A 25,786-nucleotide genomic window follows, 5' to 3' on the forward strand; every position below is an offset into this window, starting at 1 on the left:
GGCAAAATGCAGACAATGACAATGCAGCACAGCAACTCAAGATTGTGTCTGAGAGCACTGCATATTTCAACACAAATATAGTCTGCGTGCAATAAGGATTTTAACATACACAGCTCAAAACTGTGATGTGGATAATCTAGTAATAGGCCAGCCGCTGAAGGATCATCTTTATGTATAAATACATAAGACACACTGCTCATAGCCAAAATCAGAGCCACGCCACCCAGTGCCAATAGCACTGCCTTTGAGGCCCAGTAGACTTCGAGGTCGTCAACTCACATAATATGCTACCCAGAGCCCTGTACCACGCAAAGCTTTTAGGACCACTGCCAAAGAGCTCAGTCAGGGGAATGCCTTTTTTTTTTACACACACACACACACACACACACAAATGTACCAGTCAGCTAGAATTTATAGAAGTCCAATGGCTGTCTGTAACATGACCCGGCTGAGGCTCATCCATATGCTCTGAATAACTCACATCAATCACTGACATATTAACAGCAGGCCTAATACGCTACATGCATACTATTTGTATTCTCTGATGAATGCAACTACTCTTTCAGCAAATTAAAAACAGCAGAACTAGGCTACGCAGATCTCAAGGAGACAGATCTAAACCGACTTGACGAGGTTCCTCTAGCCGAGTACAACAAACCCTAGGAGTACCCGCCCGTCTGCCTGAAGAGTACTACCAAAACAAAATCACAGCTCACTCCAGCTCCACCGCAGAAAATAACAGAGCGAAATCTCTGCTTCTGAACCAGCTCTGTGTTGGGAGGAACACCCTGTGGCAATAGTGAGAACTATTGTACAGGCTTTCCTTTGGGATGTCTGCCAGGCCCAGGCGTAAGGGTCAACTCGATCTCCCGTCGGCTTTACTTGGATTCCCTTTGAGGAGTCCAGATTGTGTCCCGTTGAAGATAGCACTGGGGCATATCTAAGTGTTAGACTATAAGAGAGTGATCCATGCTTCCATGGTAAATTATCAATGGCATGTAGATTGTGTAGATCTGAATGAGCCATTGACACAGACACACACACAGGTTCAAAGAGATGTTAAAAGGAAGTGGAAACACTAATCTGTCATCAAGCCAAGATTAGGTCATTCTGAAGTACAAAGGTCATGTGCTGTCTGTGTCCAATCAACACTACACACAAGTGAGTAAGAAGAAAATGAGAGGGTATGTCTGGGCTTTACTGTAAGTGAATGCACATAGGTGTGTGAGCTCACCTGTGTGTGTGTGTCGTGTCTGCGTCTCTCTGTGTGTGTCCTTCAGAACACAGTGATCCCCAGCCACACATCTGTATGGAGGCTACTGTCCAGGGGTGATATCACGTTGCTTAGGTGCCGATACGATATATTGGATTCTCGTGTTTTTCTATATGTATTGCGAGTTGATATTGCGTATTTATTGCAATTTGATGTTCCAAATATATGGCTCACGATGTCTGACACAGAGACAAGAAGGCATGAGAAAACAAGTGCTGAAAACATGTTGACTCACTATTTGTTTTTAAAGGATGAAGAACAAGCTATATGAGTTGGGACAGGTACAGCAGACTAGTGCTTGCGAAAACATTTTGAGATAGATATATATAAAAACACACACATTTATTTTTACAAATCGATAGTGTCAAAGCATCCATATAATATAATGACATTTAACTGCGTTGATTACCCCCTCTCCCCATCACTAGTGTATATGAAGAACTCTGTGTGTGTGTGTGGCACCCTCAAATCAGCTCATTTGTGAGGCGCGAGTGTGTGGCTTTATATTTACTGCTGCGGGCAAGCCGCCAGGGGCCACCGCAAAGAATCCTGGGACAGCCAGGCTATTTTTGGGGCTGTTGCAAGGGAGTGTTTTCCCACGATGCAACTCTGCATCAGCAGCACCGGGCTTGATGCAAAGTATGACGCCCCAATCAAATTGGTATTTAAAATACGCTAGCCTCCATGCAAACACACTATTCATTCCTTCGTAGTTTGATCATCAAATGCATTTAGTGGATTTTTCTAACCCTCTCCCTGACTTGAATATCTATGAGCACAGCATAGCAGAGAGAAGGCTATAAGTCTGCGGATGCGGGTCACACGGCTAGTCAAAACGCCAAACTCTTCACTGATAATGCTGAAAAATCAATCCATGGGCGAGTCAGTGCCACGTTTTCATGTGCCGAAGTAAAAAGGAAAGAAAAGTTACCTTGCAAATTCAGCAGGCTATCGTGTGAAATAAGCTTGAAGTACCGTCTTAATTTTATTAGTTATCATTAATGCAGTCTTTGGCAGGTAGCCTAGTGGTTAGAGCGTTGGGCCAGTAACCGAAAGGTTGCTCGACCAAATCCCCGAGCTGACAAGATAAAAATCTGTCGTTCTGCCCCTGAACAAGGCATTTAACCCACTGGGCTGTCGTTGAAAATAAGAATTTGTTTAAACAAAAGGTTACATTTTAAAAAATGAAAATCCGTGCACAAGCACCTTATTTTGCACACCTAACAATTAAAAAAAAAATTAAAGACAACTAAGTTTCATCATTGTATGATGCAAGGAACCACATTACAAAATAACCTACATTACCATATTTGTTTACCATCGAGAATCGGAAGAAAATGCAGAAAAACACCCTGCCCATTGGCTTCTTTGCATATTCAAGCTGGTCTCAAAATACAACACTGCCCCTTTAAGGCTCTCCTGGAGGATGGCCACCCTTGCTAGTCTATAAAATACTGCAACATTACAATTACAACCAAATATACTGAACAAAAAATAAAATTTAACTAGGCAAGTCAGTTAACAAATTCGTATTTACAATGATGGCCTACACCGGCTAAACCCGGACGATGCTGGGCCAATTGTGCGCTGCCCTACGGGACTCCCATAGGAGTGTTGGTTGTGGCTGGTTGTGAACAGCCTGGATTCGAACCAGGGTGTCTGTAGTGAAGCCTCAAGCACTGAGATGCAGTGGCTTAGACTGCTGCGCCATGCGCCACTCGGGAGGCCAAGTTACAGTTCATGTAAAAAGGAAATCAATTTAAATAAATTCCTTAAACCCTAATCTATGGATTTCACGACTGTGCAAGGCCGCAGGCCTGGGAGGGCATGGGTCCACCCACCTGGGAGCCAGTCCCAGCCAATCAGAATGAATTTTTACACCAAAAGAGGACTTTATTACAGACAGAAATATTATAATATTCTAATACAGACAGAAATATTCATCAGCTGTCCGGGTGGCTGGTCTCAGACGATCCCGCAGGTAATGAAACCGGATGTGGAGGTCCTGGGCAGGCGTGGTTACACGTTGGCTGTGGTTGTGAGGCCAAATTCTCAAAAATGGTTGGAGGCGGCTTATGGTAGAGAAATTAACATTAAATTCTCTAGTAACAGCTTTGGTGAACATTCCTGCAGTCAGCATGCCAATTGCATGCTCGCTCAAAACTTGACATCTGTTACATTGTGTTGTGTGACAAAACTGCACGTTCAAGTGGCCTTTTGTCCCCAGCACAAGGTGCACCTGTGTAATGATCATGCTGTTTAATCAGCTTCTTGATATGCCACCCCTGTCAGGTGGAGGGATTATCTTGGCAAAGGAGAAATGCTCACTATCCCTAATAAGGGATGTAAACAAATGTATGCACAATATTTTAGAGAAAAAAGCTTTGTGCGTATGGAAAATTCCTGGGATGTTTTATTTCAGCTCATGAAACATGGGACCAACACTTAACACTATTTTTGTTCAGTTTACTCATTTCTTTTTAAAATAATTCCCTCCAGGCCTCAAAATGAAATATATTGATACTGTTCAAAACAGACTACAAAAGCAATGGTTGATGCAAAAGACATATCTTGAAATGCTGATCGTTTTATTTTTTCATATTATAAGCTCGATGGACCAACGAACCATGCCTCAAGTATGTCGACAGAATCAAGCCTTTTGACGTTAATTATCAATCATTACAAACTGGGTGGTTTAAACCCTGAATGCTGATTGGCTAACAGCCAGAGTATATCAGACCGTATACCACTGGATAGGACAAAACATGTATTTGTACTGCTGTAATTATGTTGGTAACCAGTTTATAATAGCAGTAAGGCACCTCGGGCGCTTGTGATATATGGCCAAGATACCACGGCTAAGGGCTGTGTATAGGCAGCCCGCGTTGCGTCGTATGTAAGAACAGCCATTAGCCGTGGCATACTGGCCATATACCACACCTTCTCGGGCCTTACTGCATCAGCTTGGACAAGAGGCTGTAGCCAATACCACCTACACTGACATGTAGGCTTTTTTATTTGTGTACACTGCATTTGGAAAGTAATTCTGACCTAGACTTTTTCCACATTTTGTTATAGCATTATTCTAAAATGGATTAAATACAGTTTGTTCCTCAATCTACACACAATACTCCATAATAAAGTGAAAACAGGTTTAGCAATTTAGCAAATGTTTTTTATTTTTATGAAATACCTCATTTACATAAGTATTCAGACCCTTTGCTATACGACTCGAAATTGAGCTCAGGTGCATCCTGTTTCCATTGATCATCCTTGAGATGTTTCTACAACTTGATTGTAGATTCAATTGATTGGACATGATTTGGAAAGGCACACCTGTCAATATAAGGTCCCACAGTTGATGGTGCATGTCAGAGCAAAAACCAAGCCATGAGGTAGAAGGAATTGTCCGTAGAGCTCTAAGACAGGATTGTGTCGAGGCACAGATCTGGGGAAGGATACCAAAACACTTTTTGAAGCATTGAAGGTCCCCAAGAACACAGTGGCCTCCATCCTTAAATGGAAAAAGTTTGGAACAAGGGTCCAAATAAATGCACTGTATATGAACATTCGATCAGAATATTATTCCAATGTTGGCCTCACTGATCCAATTCATATCGGAGTAATTGCTTGATATTGTGATTTTTTTAAATGTTATTTTACTTGTCCCGGACAAGTAAACAAGTTATTGTTGAGCCCTGCACTACATTCAGGATAAATGGAGTTAGCCTGCCCGGGAGTAGGTTAGTTCTGGAGGATTTGTTGCCATATACATTTACCTGGCTAATAGGTGAGCCACTTTCATGGTACCAGTTATTCAGAGTTGAACTCAAGTTGACCAAAGTTACATTACCTCGCTACCTTCTCAAATCACATACATAGTATAGGGCTTTTAGTCTTAAATGTCCCCCAAACATGGCATGATGACACATTAAATGAATGAAGATCACAAATCTGACTGATCGATTGACTATCCACAGATCTGCTGTGTCAACTATGAGGGATACTGTGAGATTCCCTTGAGATTCTGACATAAAAATGGATACAGCTTTTATTTTATTATTTATTATGAAGGAAGTTAAGTGTTAGTTTCAGGAGCGAATGCTAACTAGCTTTAGCACAATGACTGGAAGTCTAAAAGTACAGCAGCATTATATCCATCCCTTTAACCTTACTAACCCTTCTGCAATAATAAGTCATTCTAATAGTTGTGTTAGTAACACTAATACTAGGTGGCTGCCACCCAACATTGACACCAAATGTGATGAAGTGCTAAAAATATCCCCCCCCCCCAAAAAAAAGCTTAACCTAAGCACCACCACTTTGATCTTGTTGACTTGCTCTTAACTCATAACCAAAGACAGTATTCTTGGTCATGGCGAGAGCCAGTCTAGAAATGAGGTCAGATTATATTCACTGGTATAAAAGATAGAGAGAGAAAGAAAGAAAGAGGGATAATATAAGTGATTTCATGTTGAATAAGCTGCAGTTTTGGGTTAGTTCCTATCCAGCTGTGAGTATTTCCCTTCAACTGAGTCGGTCAGCAGGACTCCATCCAGATGCTACTTTATTTGACCACCCCTCTCCAGAGAAGTGCACAGGAACACTAACAAACAGACACCTACATATTTTTTGCTTGTGTCTGGTATTGAATGTGAAAAAGGACAAGAAAACCAGATCACTCATTCAAAACGTCAAGGTCACTCATTCAAACACAGATAATCTCTGATAAATCCACAGATTACAGCGACGAGACAACGACTCTCAAACCAACCTCTATCCTAAACCAAACTCACCCCAGTAGCCATCATGAGACCGTATTAGTAGTACATTTGTAAACCTGAGCTCCCAGACGTAGCAGTGTAGTCCAGGTGTATCCTTATCTAGTCTTCTCCTCACAATATTTAGCATATGACAGTTCAGAAAACCTTGGCAGCCCAGTCCTGTGTTAACCTAGGTCGTCACCTCACAGAAGTGATAAACATATAGCTCAGCTCACAGACCTGGCAGCCCAGACCCTGTCCTAGTCTAGTCTCATCCCTCACCTCACAGGTGTTGTAGTCCTCAGAGTCCAGCAGAAGGCAGAGTTTGGGCAGCAGCTCAGGCCAGTTCTGCAGCTCCCCTTTGGAGGCGATGGTAGTGATGAGGATACCTGGGTCGAGAGAGAAAGACAGGAGAGACAGACAAAGACACACACAGAGAGACAAAGACAGAGAGAGCGAGACACAGAAAGAGAGAGATAAGTATCCTCGAAGCAACTCCACAACCCTCCCTTATAACAATCACCTCCTTGCTTAATCATCATGATCACCATCAGGATTGGCAGAGCCAATATCCTGCACTTTTAGTCGGTTTATAATAGGTGATTTACACACTCCTGTTTGTTCATTTCTGTCAGATGTTAGGTAACCATGGCAACAGAGCCATGGTACAGTCTGTTGCTTGCCTGCTGACTCTGATAAGGAGGCACCATGCAAACACCATTGGGCTATCTCAACAAGCCAGCTGGCTAATCAAACCTTCAGAAATATCCATGCAGCCAGACACCAGTGAGACGAACGGAGTTATACTACCCTGAGCCGCGGTGTACCAGTCTATGGCATGTGACGTGAACAGGCAAAAACTGTGAGGGAGGGGCGCCTTTCTCAAATCAAACAATGATCTGTGGCGCTTGGTCATGTCGGCTATAAGGCAGCATGGTACATCGTCCAGAAACATTAAACATATTTTCCATAAAATATATATGTTAGAATTTTCAAAGTAGTTTTAAAATTGGGAAGGCAAATAAAGCATTTTTTTAAAGCAATCACTTCTGCATTGGAAACAGAGAATCCTACTCATTACTTCACGTGCATAATCTAGCCTATGCTACGTCACTTTTGTTTTGAGACTATTTTGCAGTGGACTTTGTGGTGTAAAGTACTTAAGTAAAAATACTTCAAAATGTACTACTAAAGTTGTTTTTTGGGGGTATTTTTGATTACTTTAACTTTACTACATTCCTAAAGGAAATAAATGTACTCCATACATTTTCTTTGACACACAAAAGTACTTGCTAAGCATTCAAAATGTAACAGGACGATAAAGTTGTCCAATTCACGAACTTATCAACAGAAAATCCCTACTGCCTCTGATCCCTGGTCATCCCTACACTGCCTCTGAACTCACATGCTTTGTTTGTAAATGTTGTCAATGTTGGAGTGTGCCCCTTGCTTTCCGTTAAAAATGTGCCATCTGGTTTGCTTAAAGGAATTTGAAATTATTTACACTTAGTTTTGGTATATTCAAAATCAAACACTTTTAGATTTTTACTGGGTGACTTTTAGTTGAGTCGTTTTCTTTACTTGTACTCAAGTATGACAGTTGGCTACTTTATCCACCACTGGCTTTGAACGGGGCACCTGGCTCACGCCCGCAAGGCGAGGTAACCCGGGCCAGATAATCAAATCCCCCTCAATGACTCAAAGATTCAGGTTAATTCACACCAATGGGTGTGTCTAAGTCTTATCACCTTTAAAAACTAGGTAAGTGATTCCAATGTTTCCTCTAAGCTGCGAGTGGGCGCACAGCTGGCCAGGGACTGACGAGCATTTATTTTTAAATAATTATCAGAATAATAATAAAATCCACCTTTGAGAAAATCACAAGACTGACCTGAACTAACAGGGAAAACTCTAGCAAGTTAACACTATCAACGTTTCCCTTTACTGTTGGAATTCTGATGGAATCAGCGCATTATTAGCCACTATCAATGCAACAAAGTGCAATCGGAAGGCAAAGCAAAGCGCAATCGGACTAGGATTCTATTGCATTGACAGGCACGACGACTCAAGCCTGTACTCTACATGTCAGGACCCGGTTACGAACCCGGGTCTCCGGAGTGAGAAACAGTCACTTAACCAACTGAGCCACGAATAGTCGGCAGAACCCAGAAGATGAGGCAGACACAGCAGTACTTGAGACGGTGTATTTAATGAAGTAAAAAGTGCTTCAGGAAAACATGTAGGATTCCTTTTGAGGTTGTGGAGTTACAAGAACAAAGGTAATCCTCCAAGACAAAAAAGGTAAATCCACAAGGTGGAAGGTAAAGCACAAAAAGCCTCAAAAGATACTCAAAAAACAAACAAACAAGAACAAAAAAACAGAATTCCACAAGAGAGTCCACCGGGATCAACAAGAGTTCTCAGAGTACTAGGGCTGGGTGCTAACATACAAACACAGAGCAAAGAACAGAGGAAAACAAAGGGTTTAAATACAATCAGGGGAAACGAGGCACAGGTGCAAATAATAATGGGGATCAAGGGAAAACAAAAAGGTCAAAAGGCACAATGGGGGCATCTAGTGACCAAAAACCAGAACAACCCTGGCCAAATCCTGACACTACAGAGACTGGTGCGCCATAACAAATCAAAGCTGCAGTAGACCTACATGCAATTAGAACATTGCCATATAGATGTGTCATTTAATTTGAACTGGACTGTTTTACAGCATGAGCGGTCGCAATTATTATAGACACATGCGCACATTTGTTCACATTCATAGCTAGTTAGTGAGTTATTAGCCCAGTTATAGCTCATTTGTAGTCAGCAATGTGGGAGCACACAACTTCAACATTTCTAGCCATCTTTGAAAAGCATTTTTTTTTTGTCTTAAAAAAGGCTTGAATAAGCCAAGTAGCCAATAGGCAACGGGTAGCACAATCCGTCTGATTCTCTGTAATAAATGGCATTGGAATAATAATCCATTTTATTTTGTAAAGCATCACAACAAAATGTTCAGTCGCCTCCTTGTCTGAAGGACAAGTTGCTAAACAAGTTCATGTCAAGCCCTGCATGTTGTTGTTTTTTTGTTTGTTTTTTTCCCAAAAGTCTCATGGAATGCAGGCCTACATTGGCTGCTACTGTAGGCTGAATGATATGATATCATTTTAACATGGAAATAGCTGTTACGGTATGCATTTTCTCCATTGTTTTTGATGGTAGGGCACTCTGGTAGGCCTACATTATGATCAAATAGCCACAGTAGCCTATTTGGCCACTGTTAAAACAGTATATTAAAGCGGGTACAGCCTTGAGGGTTCACAGCAAACGCACGCCGGAAGTTACACAGAAATTTCACAAGGTTCAAGTTAGCGATCAGCAGACCAAAAAAAATGCTCAATGCCTATACATATTAGAGGGAACATTGCCTGGAACACCATTCTCCTGCTTTGATCTGTTTGAGTCATTGAAGAGAAGGAGTGTGTGAAGGGTTTTGTAATCAGGTATGAGCTGGAACAAAAGCTTTAGACACCACTGCCATTCAGATCTGAAGCTGTCCATCCTTAAGTCATTTTTCTGCACTATGGATACAATGGTATTGACAGTCACAGAGTGTACAAAACATTAAGAACACCTGCTCTTTCCATGACAGACTGGCCAGGTGAATGCTATGATACCTTGAGGTCACTTGTTAAATCCATTTCAAATCAGCGTTGATTAAGGGACATAAATTGTGTATGTGTGCCATTCAAAAGGTTGAATGGGCAAGAAAATATTTAAGTGCCTTTGAACAGGGTATAGTAGCAGGTGCCATGTGCACCGGTTTGTGTCAAAAACCGCAAAGCTACTGGGGTTGTCAAGCTCAACAGTTTCGTGTGTATCAAGAATTTTGCACCAGCCAAAGGTCATCCAGCAAACTTGACAACTGTGGGAAGCATTGTAGTCAACACAGGCCAGCATCCCTGTGGAATGCTTTGAAAACATGTAGAGTCCATAACACAACGAATTGAGGCTGTTCTGAGGGTAAAAGGGGTGGGGGGGTGAAACTCAATTTTAGGAAGGTATTCCTAATAATTGGTACACTCAGTGTGTGTGTTTATAAATGAAAAGTTTGGACATATCTACTCACTCAAGGGTTTCTTTAAAATTGTACTATTTTCTACATTGAATAATAGAATAATAGTGAATACATCAAAACTATGAAATAACACATGGAATGATGTAGAAACCCCCAAAAAAGTGTTTAACCAATCAAAATACATTTTAGAATCTTCAAAGTAGCCACCTTTTGCCTTAATCAGCTTTGAACTCTTGGCATCCTCTCAACCAGCTTCATGACGTAGTCACCTGCAATGCATTTCAATTAACTGGTGTGCCTTGTTAAAGTTAATATGTGGAATTTCTTTGCGTCTTAATGAATTTGAGCCAATCAGTTGTGTTGTGACAAGGTAGGGGTGGTATACAGAAGATAGCCCTATTTGGTAAAAGACCAAGTCCATTTTATGGCAAGAGCAGCTCACAAAAGCAAAGAGAAACGACAGTCCATTACTTTAAGACATGACAAGGTCAGTCAATACAGGAAAACCATCAAGCACTATGATGAAACTGGCTCTCATGAGTATCGCCACAGGAAAGGAAGACCCAGAGTTATCACTGCTGCAGAGGACAAGTTCATCAGATTTACCAGCCTCAGAAATTGCAGCCCAAATTGATGCTTCACAGAGTTCAAGTAACAGACACATCAAAATCAACTGTTCAGAGGAGACTGCATGAATCAGGCCTTCATGGTCGAATTGCTGCAAAGAAAGCACTATTAAAGTACACCAATAAGGAGAATAAACTTGCTTGGGCCAAAAAACATGAGCAATGGACATTAGACCGATGGAAATATATCCTTTGATCTGACAAGCCCAAAATTGAGATTTTTGGTTCCAATAGCTGTGTCTTTGTGAGACGCAGAGTAGATGAACGGATGATCTCTGCATGTGTGGTTCTCACCATGAAGCATGGAGGTAGTGGTGGTGTGATGGTACTCTGCTGGTGACACTGTCCGTGATATATTTAGAATTCAAGGCACACTTAACCAGCATGGATACTACAGCATTCTGCAACGATTCGCCATCCCATCTGGTTTGCGCTTAGTGGGACTACCATTTGTTTTTTCAACAGGACAATGACCCAACACACCTACAGGCTGTGTAAGGGCTATTTGACCAAGGAGAGTGATGGTGTGCTGTATCAGTTGACCTGGCCTCCACAATCACCTGATCCAATTGAAATGGTTTGGGATGAGTTGGACCACAGAGTGAAAGAAAGGCAGCCAACAAGTGCGCAGCATACAGTTGAAGTCAGAAGTTTACATACACTTAGGGTGGAGTCATTAAAACTAGTTTTCAAACCACTCCACAACTTTCTTGTTAACAAACTATAGTTTTGGTAAGTTGGTTAGGACTAGAGGCCGATTATGATTTTTAACGCCGATGCCGATTATTGGAGGACCAAAAAAAATAAAAAAATAACGATTAATCGGACGATTTTTTACAACATGTATTTGTAATAATGACAATAACAACAATACTGAATGAACACTTATTTTAACTTAATATAATACATCAATAAAATCAAATTAGCCTCAAATAAATAATGCAACATGTTCAATTTGGTTTAAATAATGCAAAAACAAAGTGTTGGAGAAGAACGTAAAAGTGCAATATGTGCCATGTAAGAAAGCTAACGTTTAAGTTCCTTGCTCAGAACATGAGAACATATGAAAGCTGGTGGTTCCTTTTAACATGAGTCTTCAATATTCCCAGGTAAGGAGTTTTAAGTTGTAGTTATTATAGGAATCATAGGACTATTTCTCTCTATACCATTTGTATTTCATTAACCTTTGACTATAGGCACTTCAGTATCGCCAGTGTAACGGTATGGCTTTCGTCCCTCTCCTCTACCTGTGCTCGAACCAGGAACACAATGACAACAGCCACCCTCGAAGCAGCATTACCCATGCAGAGCAAGGGGAATAACTACTCCAAGTCTCAGAGCGAGTGACGTTTGAAACGCTATTAGCGCGCAACCCGCTAACTAGCTAGCCATTTCACATTGGTTACACCAGCCTAATCTCGGAAGTTGATAGGCTTGAAGTCATAAACAGCTGCTGGCAAACGCTCAAAAGTGCTGTTTGAATGAATGCTTACGAGCCTGCTGCTGCCTACCATCGCTCTGTCAGACTGCTCTATCAAATCAGACTTAATTATAACATAATAACACAGAAATACGAGCCTAATATGGTCGAATCCGGAAACCCTCATCTCGAAAACCAGACGTTTATTCTTTCAGTGAAATACGGAACCGTTCCGTATTTTATCTAACAGGTGGCATCCATATGTCTAAATATTCCTGTTACATTGCACAACCTTCAATGTTATGTCATAATTACGTAAAATTCTGGCAAATTAGGCAGCCCAAACTGTTGCATATACACTGTCTCTGCGTGCAATGAACACAAGAGAAGTGACACAATTGAATTAATATTGCCTGCTAACCTGGATTTCTTTTAGCTAAATATGCAGGTTTAAAAATATATACTTCTGTGTTGATTTTAAGAAAGGCATTGATGTTTATGGTTAGGTACACATTGGAGCAACGATACACACCGCATCGATTATATGCAACGCAGGACACGCTAGATAAACTAGTAATATCATCAACCATGTGTAGTTAATCAATCAATCATGATCACTAGTTGTTTTTTTATAAGATAAGTTTAATGCTAGCTAGCAACTTACCTTGGCTTACTGCATTCGCTTAACAGGCAGTCTCCTCATGGAGTGCAATGTAATCAGGTGGTTAGAGCATTGGACTGGTTAACTATAAGGTAGCAAGATTGTCAGCTCGGGGGATTCAATGTAGTAAGCCAAGGTAGTTAACCCACGGTTCCTAGGCCGTCATTGAAAATAAGAATGTGCTCTTAACTGACTTGCCTAGTTAAATAAAGATGAAATAAAAGTGGAAAAAAAAAATCATTTTTTAAAATTATTATATATATTTTTTTTTAATTGGCAAAATCGGTATCCAAAAACACTGATTTCCGATTGTTATGAAAACTTGAAATCGGCCCTAATTAAATCGGACATTCCGATTAATCGGTCGACCTCCAGTTAAGACATCTACATTGTGCATGACACAAGTAATTTTTCCAACAATTGTTTACAGACAGATTATTCCACTGTATCACAATTCCAATGGGTCATAATCTAAGATGACTGTCTTTAAACAGCTTGGAAAATTCCAGAAAATGGTGTCATGGCTTTAGAAGCTTCTGATAGGCTAATTGTCATATTTGAGTCAATTGGAGGTGTACCTGTGGATGTATTTCAAGGCCTAGCTTCAAACTCAGTGCCTCTTTGATTTTCATGGGAAAATCAAAAGAAATCAGACAAGACCGCAGAAAAACAATTGTAGCCCTCCACAAGTCTGGTTGATCCTTTGGACCAATTTCCAAACACCTGAAGATACCACGTTCATCTGTACAAACAATAGTATGCAAGTATAAACAGGGGAACACGCTGCCCTCATACCGCTCAGGAAGAAGACGTGTTCTGTCTCCTAGAGATGAACGTACTTGTGTGAAAAGTGCAAATCAATCCCAGAACAGCAGCAAAGGACCTTGTGAAGATGCTGGAAGAAACGGGTACAAAAGTATCTATATCCACAGTAAAACGAGTCCTATAATCAACATAACCTGAAAGGCCGCTCAGCAAGGAAGAAGCCACTGCTCCAAAACCGCCATAAAAGAAGCCAGACTACAGTTTGCAACTGCACATGGGGACAAAGATTGTACTTTTTGGAGAAATGTCCTCTGGTCTGACGAAACAAAAATCGAACCGTTTGGCCATAATGACCATCGTTATGTTAGGAGGACAAAGGGGGAGGCTTGTAAGCTGAAGAACACCATCCCAATCGTGAAGTACGGGGGTGGCAGGATCATGTTGTGGGGGTGCTTTGCTGCAGGAGGGACTGCTGCACTTCACAAAATAGATGAGGATGGAAAATTATGTGGATATATTGAGGCAACATCTCAAGACATCAGTCAGGAAGTTAAAGCTTGGTCGCAAATGGGTCTTCCAAATGGACAATGACCCCAAGCATACTTCCAAGTTGTGGAAAAATGGCTTAAGGGCAACAAAGTCAAGGTATTGGAGTGGCCATCACAAAGCCCTGACCTCAAGCCTATAGAACATTTGTGGGCAGAAATGAAAAAGTGTGTGTGAGCAAGGAGGCCTACAAACCTACTCAGTTACACCAGCTCTGTCAGGAGGAATGGGCGAAAACTCATCCAACTTATTGTGGGAAGCTTGTGGAAGGCTACCCGAAACATTTGACCCAAGTTAAACAATTTAAAGGCTATGCTACCAAATACTAATTGAGTGTATATAAACTTCTGACCCACTGGGAATGTGATGAAAGAAATAAAAGCGGAAATAAAAATCACTCTACTATTATTCTGACATTTCACATTCTTAAAATAAATTGGTCACCCTAACTGACCTAAATCAGGGAATATTTACTAGGATTAAATGTCAGGGATTGTGAAAAAATGAGTTTACATGTATTTGGCTAAGCTGTATGTAAACTTCCGACTTCAACTGTATATCATTTTTGTTTTATTTACTGTTGGACATGAGACTGTAAAAATGCCAGGAAATCAGTTCCAAGTGATTTTAATTTTGGAAATCTGTTCAAGTATTCCCACGCATAACAGAAAGACACGTGATCTTATACAAATTTAAGCAAGGTTTGACATGATTTAGTCAAATATATCCGTTTGAGCATCTTGCTTTCAATTTGCAGTATACAAATTATTTGTAATTATGTTCCTCCCCACCGACCATGTACTCAAGAAAACCATTATAATAATCAGCCCTCGACTGATTCTAATTGATGATCCCTGCTCTGTCTTAATCAACCTTTATTACACCGATTACAGTGTATTTGATTATAGTGATCAAATTGTCCAGCATGGACGTGACCACTTAGAGGAGAGCACTAGAATTCAATGAGGACAACATTCTCTTTTACAAATGCAGGCTATGACACTTACCCACAGTGGCCCGTATGAGGGGTGAGGAGTCTCCGATGTTCTGCAGACACTCGCTCTTGATGAAGTCAGACACTCCATTGGGGAAGTTCTGGTAGTGGGCCTTCACATTGTTCTTCAGGATCAGACCACTCAGAGACCGGGTTGGCTCATCTGGAGAGAAGGGGGAGTGGGGGCCATCGATTTAGGGGTCAATTCCATTTTCTATTAAGTCAATATACGATTAGTCTATGAGCCGAAATGCATAAATTGAATTAGGACTAAACATTCAATTAAGATTTTTCCCAATTAACACTATTCTAATTTTTCTCCAAAATGTTGTTTTAATAGAATTAACACAACTTCCCTAACTTACAAGATGCATTTGATTGGCATCTAAATAGATCCCATGTTTCATGAGCTGAAATAAAAACATCCAAGAAATATTCCATATGCACAGAAAGCTTATTTCTCTAAAATGTGTTTACATCCCTGTAAGTGAGCATTTCTCCTTTGCCAAGATAATCCATCCACCTGACAGGTGTAGCATATTAAGAAGCCGATTAAACAGCATGATCATTACAGAGGTGCACCTTGTGCTGGTGACAATCAAATGTACAGTTGTCACAACAAAATGCCACAGATGTCTCAAGTTGAGGGACAGTGCAATTGGAATGCTGACTGCAGAATTGTCCATCAGAGCGGTTGCCAAATAATTGAATGTTCATTTCTCCACCATAAGCGGCCTCTAAAGTCGTTTGAGAAAATTTGGCAGTACGTCCAAATGGCCTCACAACCACAGACCACATGTAACCATGCCAGCCCAGGACCTACACATCTGGCTTCTTCACCTGTGGGATCATGAGACCAGCCACCCAGGCAGCTGATGAAACTGTGGGTTTGCACAACAAAATCATTTCTGCAGTGTTCGAAACAGTCTCAGGGAAGCTTGTCTGCGTGCTCGTTGTCCTCACTAGTGTCTTGACCTGACCGGAGCTTGGCAATGTAACAGACTTCAGTAGGCAAATGCTCACTGTCGATGGCCACTGGCATGCTGGAGATGTGTGCTCCTCATAGATTAATCCCGTTTTCAACCGTTTCAGGCAGATGGCAGTATGGCCGAGCGGTTTGCTGATATCAATGTTGTAAACAGTGCCCCATTGTGGAGGTGGGGATATGGTGTGGGCAGACATAAGCTACGGTTAATGAACAGAATTGCATTTTATTGATGGCAATTTGAACGCACAGATACCGTGACGAGATCCTGAGGCCCACTGTTGTGCCATTCATCCGCCACCATCACCTCATGTTTCAGCATGATGCATGGCCTCATGTCACAAGGATCTATACATAGTTCCTGGAAGCTGAAAATGTCCCAGTTCTTCAATGGCCTGCATACTCACCAGACATATCACCCACTGAGATGTGTTGCGCTTCATAAGGAAAATTGTGGCCACACCAGATACGGACTGGTTTTCTAATCCACGCCCCTACCTTTCAGGTATCTGTGACCAACAGATGCATATCTATATTCTCAAATCATGTGAAATCCAGAGATTAGGGTCTAATGGATATATTTCCTTATATGAACTGTAACTCAGTCAAATCGTTGAAATTATTGCATATTACGTTTTATATTTGTTCATTGTAGAAGGGAGTTTGAATACACTATTAAGTACACTATAGACAAAGGCTAAACAATTAGTGAGCATGGGGTTGCTGTACAGCCATGTCTCATTGCAACACTACTAGAAAACCCAAACATACAAAAACATGTCATACCCACTCTACTCAGTACATGGGGCACTCAACTAGCTAAACCAAAATAAGGGAATCCTGTAGCCAGATTCCTGTTGATGCTGAAGAAAACCAAAAAGCACTACCTCAGCAAAATGCTGAGAAGGCATTAGAAAAGCTGGATAGCAACAGCAAATCAGCCAATGGCAAATCACTGCTTTCACTGACCTCTGATTCAAAAGTTAATTTTCTTTCACTCATTCCCCTAACACTGTGATGCTCAGCTTGGTGTAGCATAACTACAGTAGGCCTACAATCAAAGTCATAGCCTCGGTCATGATTTCTGTTTTATCAAAAGGTCTTTTCAGCAAGGAACAAGTTTCCCTTAATACTACTGAATGGGCATTACCCATTGGTATTTCACTGTCTGAAAATTCTCCTTCATGGCTGTTCGATCCAATGTCTACCTCTGTTCTGATTAAAAGTACTCAAATGTGATTACCGCTGCATCTCTCTCAACCCAGAGCAGTATAATAAATGCCATCCTCAAAAGGCAATGGCTCATCAGCCTAAACCATTGGGTCATCTATTCTACTGTACACAAAACAGGTTGTCAGCAGGTCAGGAGTTGAATTGTGCCCGGCGGGGGATTAGTTTTCAAATTTGAGTGAATCATATTCTAGTGGTGTGGTGCCACATCAGTGACAAGACATTTGATTTATTAAGATCCCCGTTAGCCAACGCCAATGGCAACTGCTAGTCTTACAAGGGTCTGACACAACATTACAGACAAAATACTTTACAATTTACATATATTTAAAATCATTAACATGTGTGAGTGCTTATCAGTTACACATATACTGAACAAAATATAAAAATGCAACATTGTCCATGAGCTGAAATAAAATATCACAGAAATGTTCCAGTCGCATAAAAATCTTATTTCTCTCAAATTTTGTGCAAATTTTGTTCATTTTACAACCATGTAATTGTAGAGAATTTGGCAGTAAATCCAACCAGCCTCAACCAAACCACATGTAACCACGCCAGCCCAGGACCTCCACATACAGCTTATTTACCTGCGGGGATCGTCAGCGGAAAGGGTGGGGGCTGAGGAGTATTTTTGTCTAAAATAAAGCCCTTTTGTGGGGAAAAACTCTTCTGATTGGCTGGACCTGGCTCCTAAGTGGGTGGGCCTATGCTCTCCCAGGCACACCCATGTCTGTGCCCCTGCCTTGTCATGTGAAATCCATAGATTAGGGCATAATTTATTTATTTCAATTGACTCATTTCCTATAACCAATTTTAAAAAAATCTTTGAAATTGCTGCATGTTATGTTTATATTTTTGTTCAGTATACATGTCAGTACATGCACACAAGTAGGTCACATGTGGGAGAGGCGTTGTGCATTGAGGTGTTACTTTGTTTTTTTGCTGTTCACTTTTTGCTGTTCATTTTTTACTGTTCATTTGCACTATATTAGATAGAAGGGAGTTCCATGTACTCATGACTGTATAATACTGTACTGGACCTGGGGAAAGACCCCTGGTGCCATGTCTGGTGGGGTAAGTGTATGTGTGTAAATTGACAATGCTAACAATTTGGAATTTCCAACACGTTTCTTACAAAAACAAGTGACGCGCCTCCCAAGTGGCGCAGCGGTCTAAGTCCCTGCACCGCAGTGGGGAGGGTTTGGCCATCCGGGATGTCCTTGTCCCGTCGCTCTCTAGCAACTCCTTGAGGTGGGCTGGACGCATGCACGCTGACTCATGTCACCAGTTGTACAGTGTTTCCGCCGACACGTTGGTGCGGCTGGCTTCCGGGTTAGGCGAACAGTGTGTCAAGAAGCAATGCGGCTTGGAGGGGTCGTGTTTCGGAGGACGCATGGCTCTCGACCTTCGCACCTCCCGAGTCAGTACGGGAGTTGCAGCGATGGAACAAGACTGTAACTACCAAATTGATATCACGAAATTGAGGTAAAAAGTATGACAAAAAAAGTGACGCAGTCAGTTTTCGCTAAGAGTGACTTGCATGCATAGTATTAATATTAACCCTCTGATTACAATTAAGAGCAAGACGTGCTGCTCCGTTCTGGGCCAGCTGCAGCGTAAGTCAGTTTTTCTTTGCAATACTTGACCATATGACTGGACACTAATCAAGATAAAACTAGAGCCTGCAGGACTTTTTAGAGTGTGTTCTTGGAGAGCATCTATTACAGACAGACCTCTACCCGTCTTTACAACCATTGAATCTTTGTTTTTACCATGACAGTTCACAATCTAACGTAACACAAAGTAAATTAGTCTCCTCAACTTGTTCAACAGCCACACCATTCATTACCAGATTCAGCTGAGGTAAAGAACATAGGGAATGATTTGTACCAAATTACATTGCTCTTAGTTTTGGTCATCTCTGTATATCCGTCGCAAAACCCACTGGTTGATACTTATTTATAAAACCCTCTTAGGCCTCACTCCCCCTATCTGAGATATCTACTGCAGCCCTCACCCTCCACATACAACACCCGTTCTGCCAGTCACATTCTGTTAAAGGTCCCTAAAGCACACATCCCTGTGTTGCTGCTCTTTCATTTCGCGGCAGCTAGCGACTGGAACGAGCTGCAGCAAACACTCAAACTGGACAGTTTATCTCAATCTCTTCATCCAAATTCGAAATCATGGACACTCTTACTGATAGTTGTGGCTGCTTTGCGTGATGTATTGTCTCTACCTTCTTGCCCTTTGTGCTGTTATTGTCTGTGCCCAATAATGTTTGTACCCTGTTTTGTGTTGTTACCATGTTGTGTTGCTACCATGCTGTGTTGTCATGTGTTGCTGCCTTGCTATGTTGTAGTCTTAGGTCTCTCTTTATGTAGTGTTGTCTCTTGTTGTGATGTGCGTTTTGTCCTATATTTATATTTGTATTATTTTTTAAATCCCAGTCTCCATCCCCACAAGAGGCCTTTTGGTAGGCCGTCATTGTAAATAAGAATTTGTTCTTAACTGACTTGCCTAGTTAAATAAAGGTTAAGTAGAATAAAGTAGTTTTAGAGATGTTTAGGGCCAGTTTATTACTGGCCACCCATTCCTAAACAGACTGCATCTAAGGGATTCAGTGAGTTCATTAGCTGTGGTTGCTGAGAGAGAGATATAATATATATATGCATATACAGTGGGGCAAAAAAAGTACTTAGTCAGCCACCAATTGTGCAAGTTCTCCCACTTAAAAAGATGAGAGGGGACTGTAATTTTCATCATAGGTACACTTCAACTATGACAGACAAAATGAGAAGAAAAAAATCCAGACAATCACATTGTAGGATTTTTAATGAATATATTTGCCTCTCATCTTTTTAAGTGGGAGAACTTGCACAATTGGTGGCTGACTAAATACTTTTTTCCCCCACTGTATATGGTTGAATCATCCGTATACATGGGCACACGTGCTTTGTTTAATGACAGTGGCAGGTCATAAAGACATCAGACACCAGCCATGGGGTTCTCTTCCAGGGTTCGCCACTCCTAGAACAGACTGACATGCAGCCCCAGTCACTAGGTGGTCAGAACATCAGCCTGTATGTAACCTCGTCCCCAGGTTAATTTGCTAGCAGTGAGAGCTGGTTGGTGGACGAGATAAGCCTGTGTGACTGCCAGCGACCATTCTGTAGCCTACATTTTTGTCTTTTGTGCCAATAAGCAGTAAAATAGAACAAATAGGAGATATAGAATGAGAGTGGAAGGTTAAATATCTTACCTTCTGATTTCAACTTTGTGAGCACAAATATCAAGTAGTTGTTGAAGTCTGGGTAATGGTTGAGCTGTTCCAGTTTCTTAAAAAAATATGGTTAAGGAAAGGACAGAGCTTACATTGGGCGCACAACCATAGAAGTAGATATGCAGTGTGTGCTGTAGACACAAAAACAGGCTGTTTGTAAAGGTTGATATTAAATAGCAATTAGTGTTAAATGGTTGAGGGCATCAATGGACACCATGAATAACAAAATCAGAAATCAGTCACAGTTATCATAGGATGTGCAACAGGCTGGTGCTGTGCAGTCTGAGCATGAGTCAAATAGAAGCACTTGGCAATTCAACAAACACCATCAATCAGTAAGAACTCTAATCTGCATTGCATACATGCACAATATTGCATCATATACACTAAGTAGGTAACCTATAAAAGCTTTATAACACAACAACGTTTGGCCCGTTATTGAATGCACACACCAACGTTCATGATTCGAATGCACCTTGATACTGTAACACCTGTATTGTATGATGACAATGTGACAACGAGGCTCGTATACATGATCACTGCCACGAGCGAGTGGCTGGCTGAAAAGTCACGTTCCTAAAACTCACAGGTTCAACAAGATGTCAAGACAGAAGATTAAACCAAAATGACAACGTTGTTTTCAGCTCTCTTTCCCCTTTCTGACATCATTGTACGACGGGAGAGAATCGAAAGCATACTGGGGGGCGACAGGGGGATGACTCGTTCTAAACACAGGCTTGCAGTTTCTTTGTTGCATTTAAGCCCAACGGGTCGGCAATCACTAGTTTACTACCCTGTGACCGATAACGTTACATTATTTCAACAACACTAAACATTAAACGGAGATCAAAGGATTTGAGACTATACGAAAACTAAACTATCATTGGGAAAACATTTGTTTAAGACTACTTGCTTAACTAATGACTGATAGCTACTGCATGCCACCCCAGTTATAATATTCCCATCATAGTGTGTGGTTGATTCAATAGAAAAGTACATTTGTAACATTGTAGCTAGCTAACTACATGCAGTATACTATCCGCTAGTCCGGTACAGAACAGAAGCCTGCCTAGCGCGTTCCCTAACCGCGTGTAATGTTTGCCAAGCCAAGCTAACCACACAAACTACCACAGAAACACCTCGAATACACCGCCCAGTGAGGTCCAAACTTTCATGTTTAACCGAGAGCGAAGGATACTTGCTGGACGGATCTTTGAGTGGACGTATCGGGAGACTGGGACTCTTTCAAAAGCTGTAGAATTTGCTGAAGTCCTTGGTCGTCTGGTTTCCACTCGCACTCCATCTTGGTTTGCTGCAATGAGATGAAAGGGAGAATGCAAAACTGTCAACACACGCTGTAAATGAACGTTGTCTTTTTCACGGTTGAAGAGAAGCCATTAGCTAAGCGGTGTGACTTTTACATATTATAGTTTCACCTTCCCGATATATTGTGGGATTTCTTTCTCAAAAGCTACTGTCTGTAATTTATTGACATGGGGCTGTCAGCGCAGGAACATTCCGTTTTCGCAACAAGCTAACGTTACTCATGTGGATTCATGGCGCATTTATGATCCATCTGTGCTGTGAAGTCTGCGAGGTCCTATTGCTCCTCAGATTTTTTCACTCTGACCAAGAATGGTTCAATTGGGGCCAAAGCCGCCTGAAGTTTGGGTGCTGCAGCTCTTGCTGAAAAATCAGATTACATACATTTTTGTATGTGTTTTTTAAAATAAAAATACAACAACAGGGGGCGCTGGTGAACAGGAACTCGTGAAGACGTGTTTTCTCTGTGCTGTCCAGGGCAAACCATTTACTATTAATACTTGACCAACACCTTCCGATCAGTGTTAATTTTGTAACATTCATTAGGAATCAAACCCAATTCACTAATTTGGCCATTTTATCTGACATTTTTACCCTTTTCATCTTAAAATGTCAAAACAACGTCCACAAGTCACGAAAGAGCAGGCCTCTACTAAAGGCCGGTGTTACCGGACACTGACACGGATTCTGATCCCCCCGACCTAGCTAATGGCGGTTATCATTAAGTTTGAACAGACGGTGCTAGCTAAGGTGGAGTCACTATCCACTGACCTATCTGCACAAATAGCCACTCTCGCCACTGAAGTCGGCACAAAGATCGACTCGGTTAAAGAAGACTTGGCAGAACAAGGCACACATCTGAATAGTCTGGAAGGCGGCGCAAATACTTACTTGTCAGTAAGAGTGTCCACTTAAAAGTGGTGACACTGGAAGAGAAAGTCACCCGGCTATCATCAGATGTCGTCAAACTTACTACCAAGGTCGAGACCATCGAGAACAGGTAGTGCCGGGGGAACGGTCACATTTTCGGCGTGAGAGAGGGACTCGAGACCGTAAGCGGATTGCGGCCTGTCCTGTTCATAGCTAAACTGCTACAGGAAATTCTAGGGCTCCATTACGCCCCACCCTTACAGAAGCTTACAGTCCACACCGAAAAATGGGGAGCCGCCCAGACCCATCATAGTCAAATTCGACTAGGCTGTCGTCCGTAAAGCATCACGAGTGGCTTCCATCACCCACGACGGCCAGAATATTCACATTTACCTTGACAACACAGAGCAGGCATGAAGAAGATGTCTGCCTTCGATGAGGTAAGGGGGCTCCTACATTGCTTTCTGGACATCAAGTTTGGCATTCTCTACCCAGCAGTAGATGATGACGATAAAAGTGGAGTTGGGGTGTCGAAGAAGATTGGTGTCAAGTGCAAACACAGTGAGTCGTGCACCGAGTTCTGGAGATGAAATGGAAGTCAATGAGGGTGAGTTAAATGAGGTGGAAGGTGTGGTGAAGAACTCAGAGCCCAAGCATGGCATCAGTGGATATGATAAAGAAGAATCTGGTCCAGTAGGAGTGACATTTTGGGAGAAAGTGGATTGTTGCATTTTGGTGGATCCATTTGTGATTTCAGGGTAGTTGGGAAAGGAGTTGGGTGCAGTTGAATCAGTGAAGTTAACCTGTAGTGGACTTGTGATATTTGTTTGTGTATTGTTCTGATCAGAGGGAGCATGCGCTCCATGTCACGCAACTTGGGTCAAGATCTGTTTCTTGCTTTGCTCTGAGAAACAGGGCACCATTGAAGAGTAATTTCTGGGGTAGCGTTAAGTGTGAAGGTGGAACAATTGAAGTTGAATATTCCTGGTGTTTATGATGCCCGGGGTTTAGTGCAACGAAGATCCAGGGGTGAGTATGGTGAAACAGAGGAGTCACTGTCAGTCCTTCTGAGTTTTGGGACAAGGCAATGTTCGGATTCATCAGTTATCCTTTTAGAGCTTTTGTAGCTAATCCGTTTCTGGTGCAACATTTATGGTAACGTCACAGCAGTCTGTAGGAGGGAGATTCCAAGATGTGGGAAGTGTGCAGGAAGGTGTGGGAAAGAGGATTGTGTCATTTTTGGTGGATAAAGTTGTGTAGGGGTGCACATGTTGCTGGGGATAGGAAGTGTCTGGTGGGAGAGAGGCAGGTTAAGGTGGCTAGAGTCAGAGTATTGGAGAAGGTATCATTTGGTGAGGCAGTCAAGAAAGTAGAGGAGGACGGGTCAAGGGTGAAGGATTCTGAGAGGATCCCTGTGAATAGTAGATCTGTGCCAGCACAGAGAGATAGGCCAATGAGTGATAAACTCAGCAAAAAAGAAACGTCCTCTCACTGTCAACTGCGTTTTTTTCCAGCAAACTTAACATGTGTAAATATTTGTATGAACATAACAAGATTCAACAACTGAGACATAAACTGAACAAGTTCCATAGACACGTGAATGACAGAAATGGAATAACGTGTCCTTGAACAAAGGGGGGCTCAAAATCAAAAGTAACAGTCAGTATCTGGTGTGGCAACCAGCTGCATTAAGTACTGCAGTGCATCTCCTTCTCATGGATTGCACCAGATTTGCCAGTTCTTGCTGTGAGATGTTACCCCACTCTTCCACCAAGGCACCTGCAAGTTCCCGGACATTCCTGGGGGGGTTGGCCCTAGCCCTCACCCTCCGATCCAACAGGTCCCAGACGTACTCAATGGGATTGAGATCCGGGCTCTTCACTGGCCATGGCAGAACACTGACATTCCTGTCTTGCAGGAAATCTCGCACAGAACGAGCAGTATGGCTGGTGGCATTGTCATGCTAGAGGGTCATGTCAGGATGAGCCTGCAGGAAGGGTACCACATGAGGAAGGAGGATGTCTTCCCTGTAACGCACAGCATTGAGATTGCCTGCAATGACAAGCTCAGTCCGATGATGGTGTGACACACCGCCCCAGACCATGACGGACCCTCCACCTCCAAATCGATCCCGCTCCAGAGTACAGGCCTCGGTGTAACGCTCATTCCTTCTACGATAAACGTAAATCCGACCATCACCCCTGGTGAGACAAAACCGCGACTTGTCAGTGAAGAGCACTTTTTGCCAGTCCTGTCTGGTCCAGCGATAGTTGGTTTTTGCCAGTGATGTCTGGTGAGTACCTGCCTTTACAACAGGCCTACAAGCCCTCAGTCCAGCCTCTCTCAGCCTATTGCGGACAGTCTGAGCACTGATGAAAAGATTGTGCATTCCTGGTGTAACTCGGGCAGTTGTTGTTGCCATCCTGTACCTATCCCGCAGGTGTGATGTTCGGATGTACTGATCCTATGAAGGTGTTGTAGCACGTGGTCTGCCACTGCGAGGACGATCAGCTGTCCGTCTTGTCTCCCTGTAGGGCTATCTTAGGCGTCTCATAGTACGAACATTGCAATTTATTGCCCTGGCCACATCTGCAGTCCTCATGCCTCCTTGCAGCATGCCTAAGGCACGTTCACACAGATGAGCAGGGACCCTAGGCATCTTTATTTTGGTGTTTTTTAGCATCAGTAGAAATGCTTCTTTAGTGTCCAAACTTTTCATAACTGTGACCTTAATTGCCTACCGTCTGTAAGCTGTTAGTGTCTTAACGACCGTTCCACAGGTGCATGTTCATTAATTCATTAAGACAGGGTCCCTTAAAAAGGGACGTTTCTTTTTTTGCTGTGTGTATATACTGTACTTCAGTAAGGTAACGTAAGGTAACGTAACAAAATGTGGAAAAAGTCAAGGGGTCTGAATACTTTCCAAATGCAATGTATATTTGAATTACCCTACCAAGTAACCCTATACT

At 42.1% G+C, this 25,786-nt stretch overlaps 1 protein-coding gene across 2 annotated transcripts in view; it reads right to left on the bottom strand.

Moving 5' to 3' along the window:
- The window catches only part of LOC124006845 (transportin-1), a 63,846-nt gene extending 41,555 nt beyond the window's left edge, over positions 1-22,291 (bottom strand). Inside the window, exons 1-5 of one of the 2 annotated variants that reach the window (XM_046317042.1) lie at positions 22,061-22,290; positions 21,823-21,936; positions 20,604-20,679; positions 15,137-15,286; positions 6,319-6,425 (exon numbers count right to left, since the gene is read on the bottom strand). In XM_046317042.1, coding sequence (XP_046172998.1) covers positions 6,319-6,425; positions 15,137-15,286; positions 20,604-20,679; positions 21,823-21,927 — 438 coding nt within the window. In that variant the 5' untranslated portion in view covers positions 21,928-21,936; positions 22,061-22,290. Of the gene's footprint in view, positions 1-6,318; positions 6,426-15,136; positions 15,287-20,603; positions 20,680-21,822 lie in introns of both variants that reach the window. The other variant, XR_006833845.1, reaches the window with a different exon arrangement.
- Between the last annotated feature and the right edge of the window lie 3,495 nt (positions 22,292-25,786).

The sequence above is a fragment of the Oncorhynchus gorbuscha genome, linkage group LG20 (assembly GCF_021184085.1).
Source record: "Oncorhynchus gorbuscha isolate QuinsamMale2020 ecotype Even-year linkage group LG20, OgorEven_v1.0, whole genome shotgun sequence".
NCBI lineage: Eukaryota > Metazoa > Chordata > Actinopteri > Salmoniformes > Salmonidae > Oncorhynchus > Oncorhynchus gorbuscha.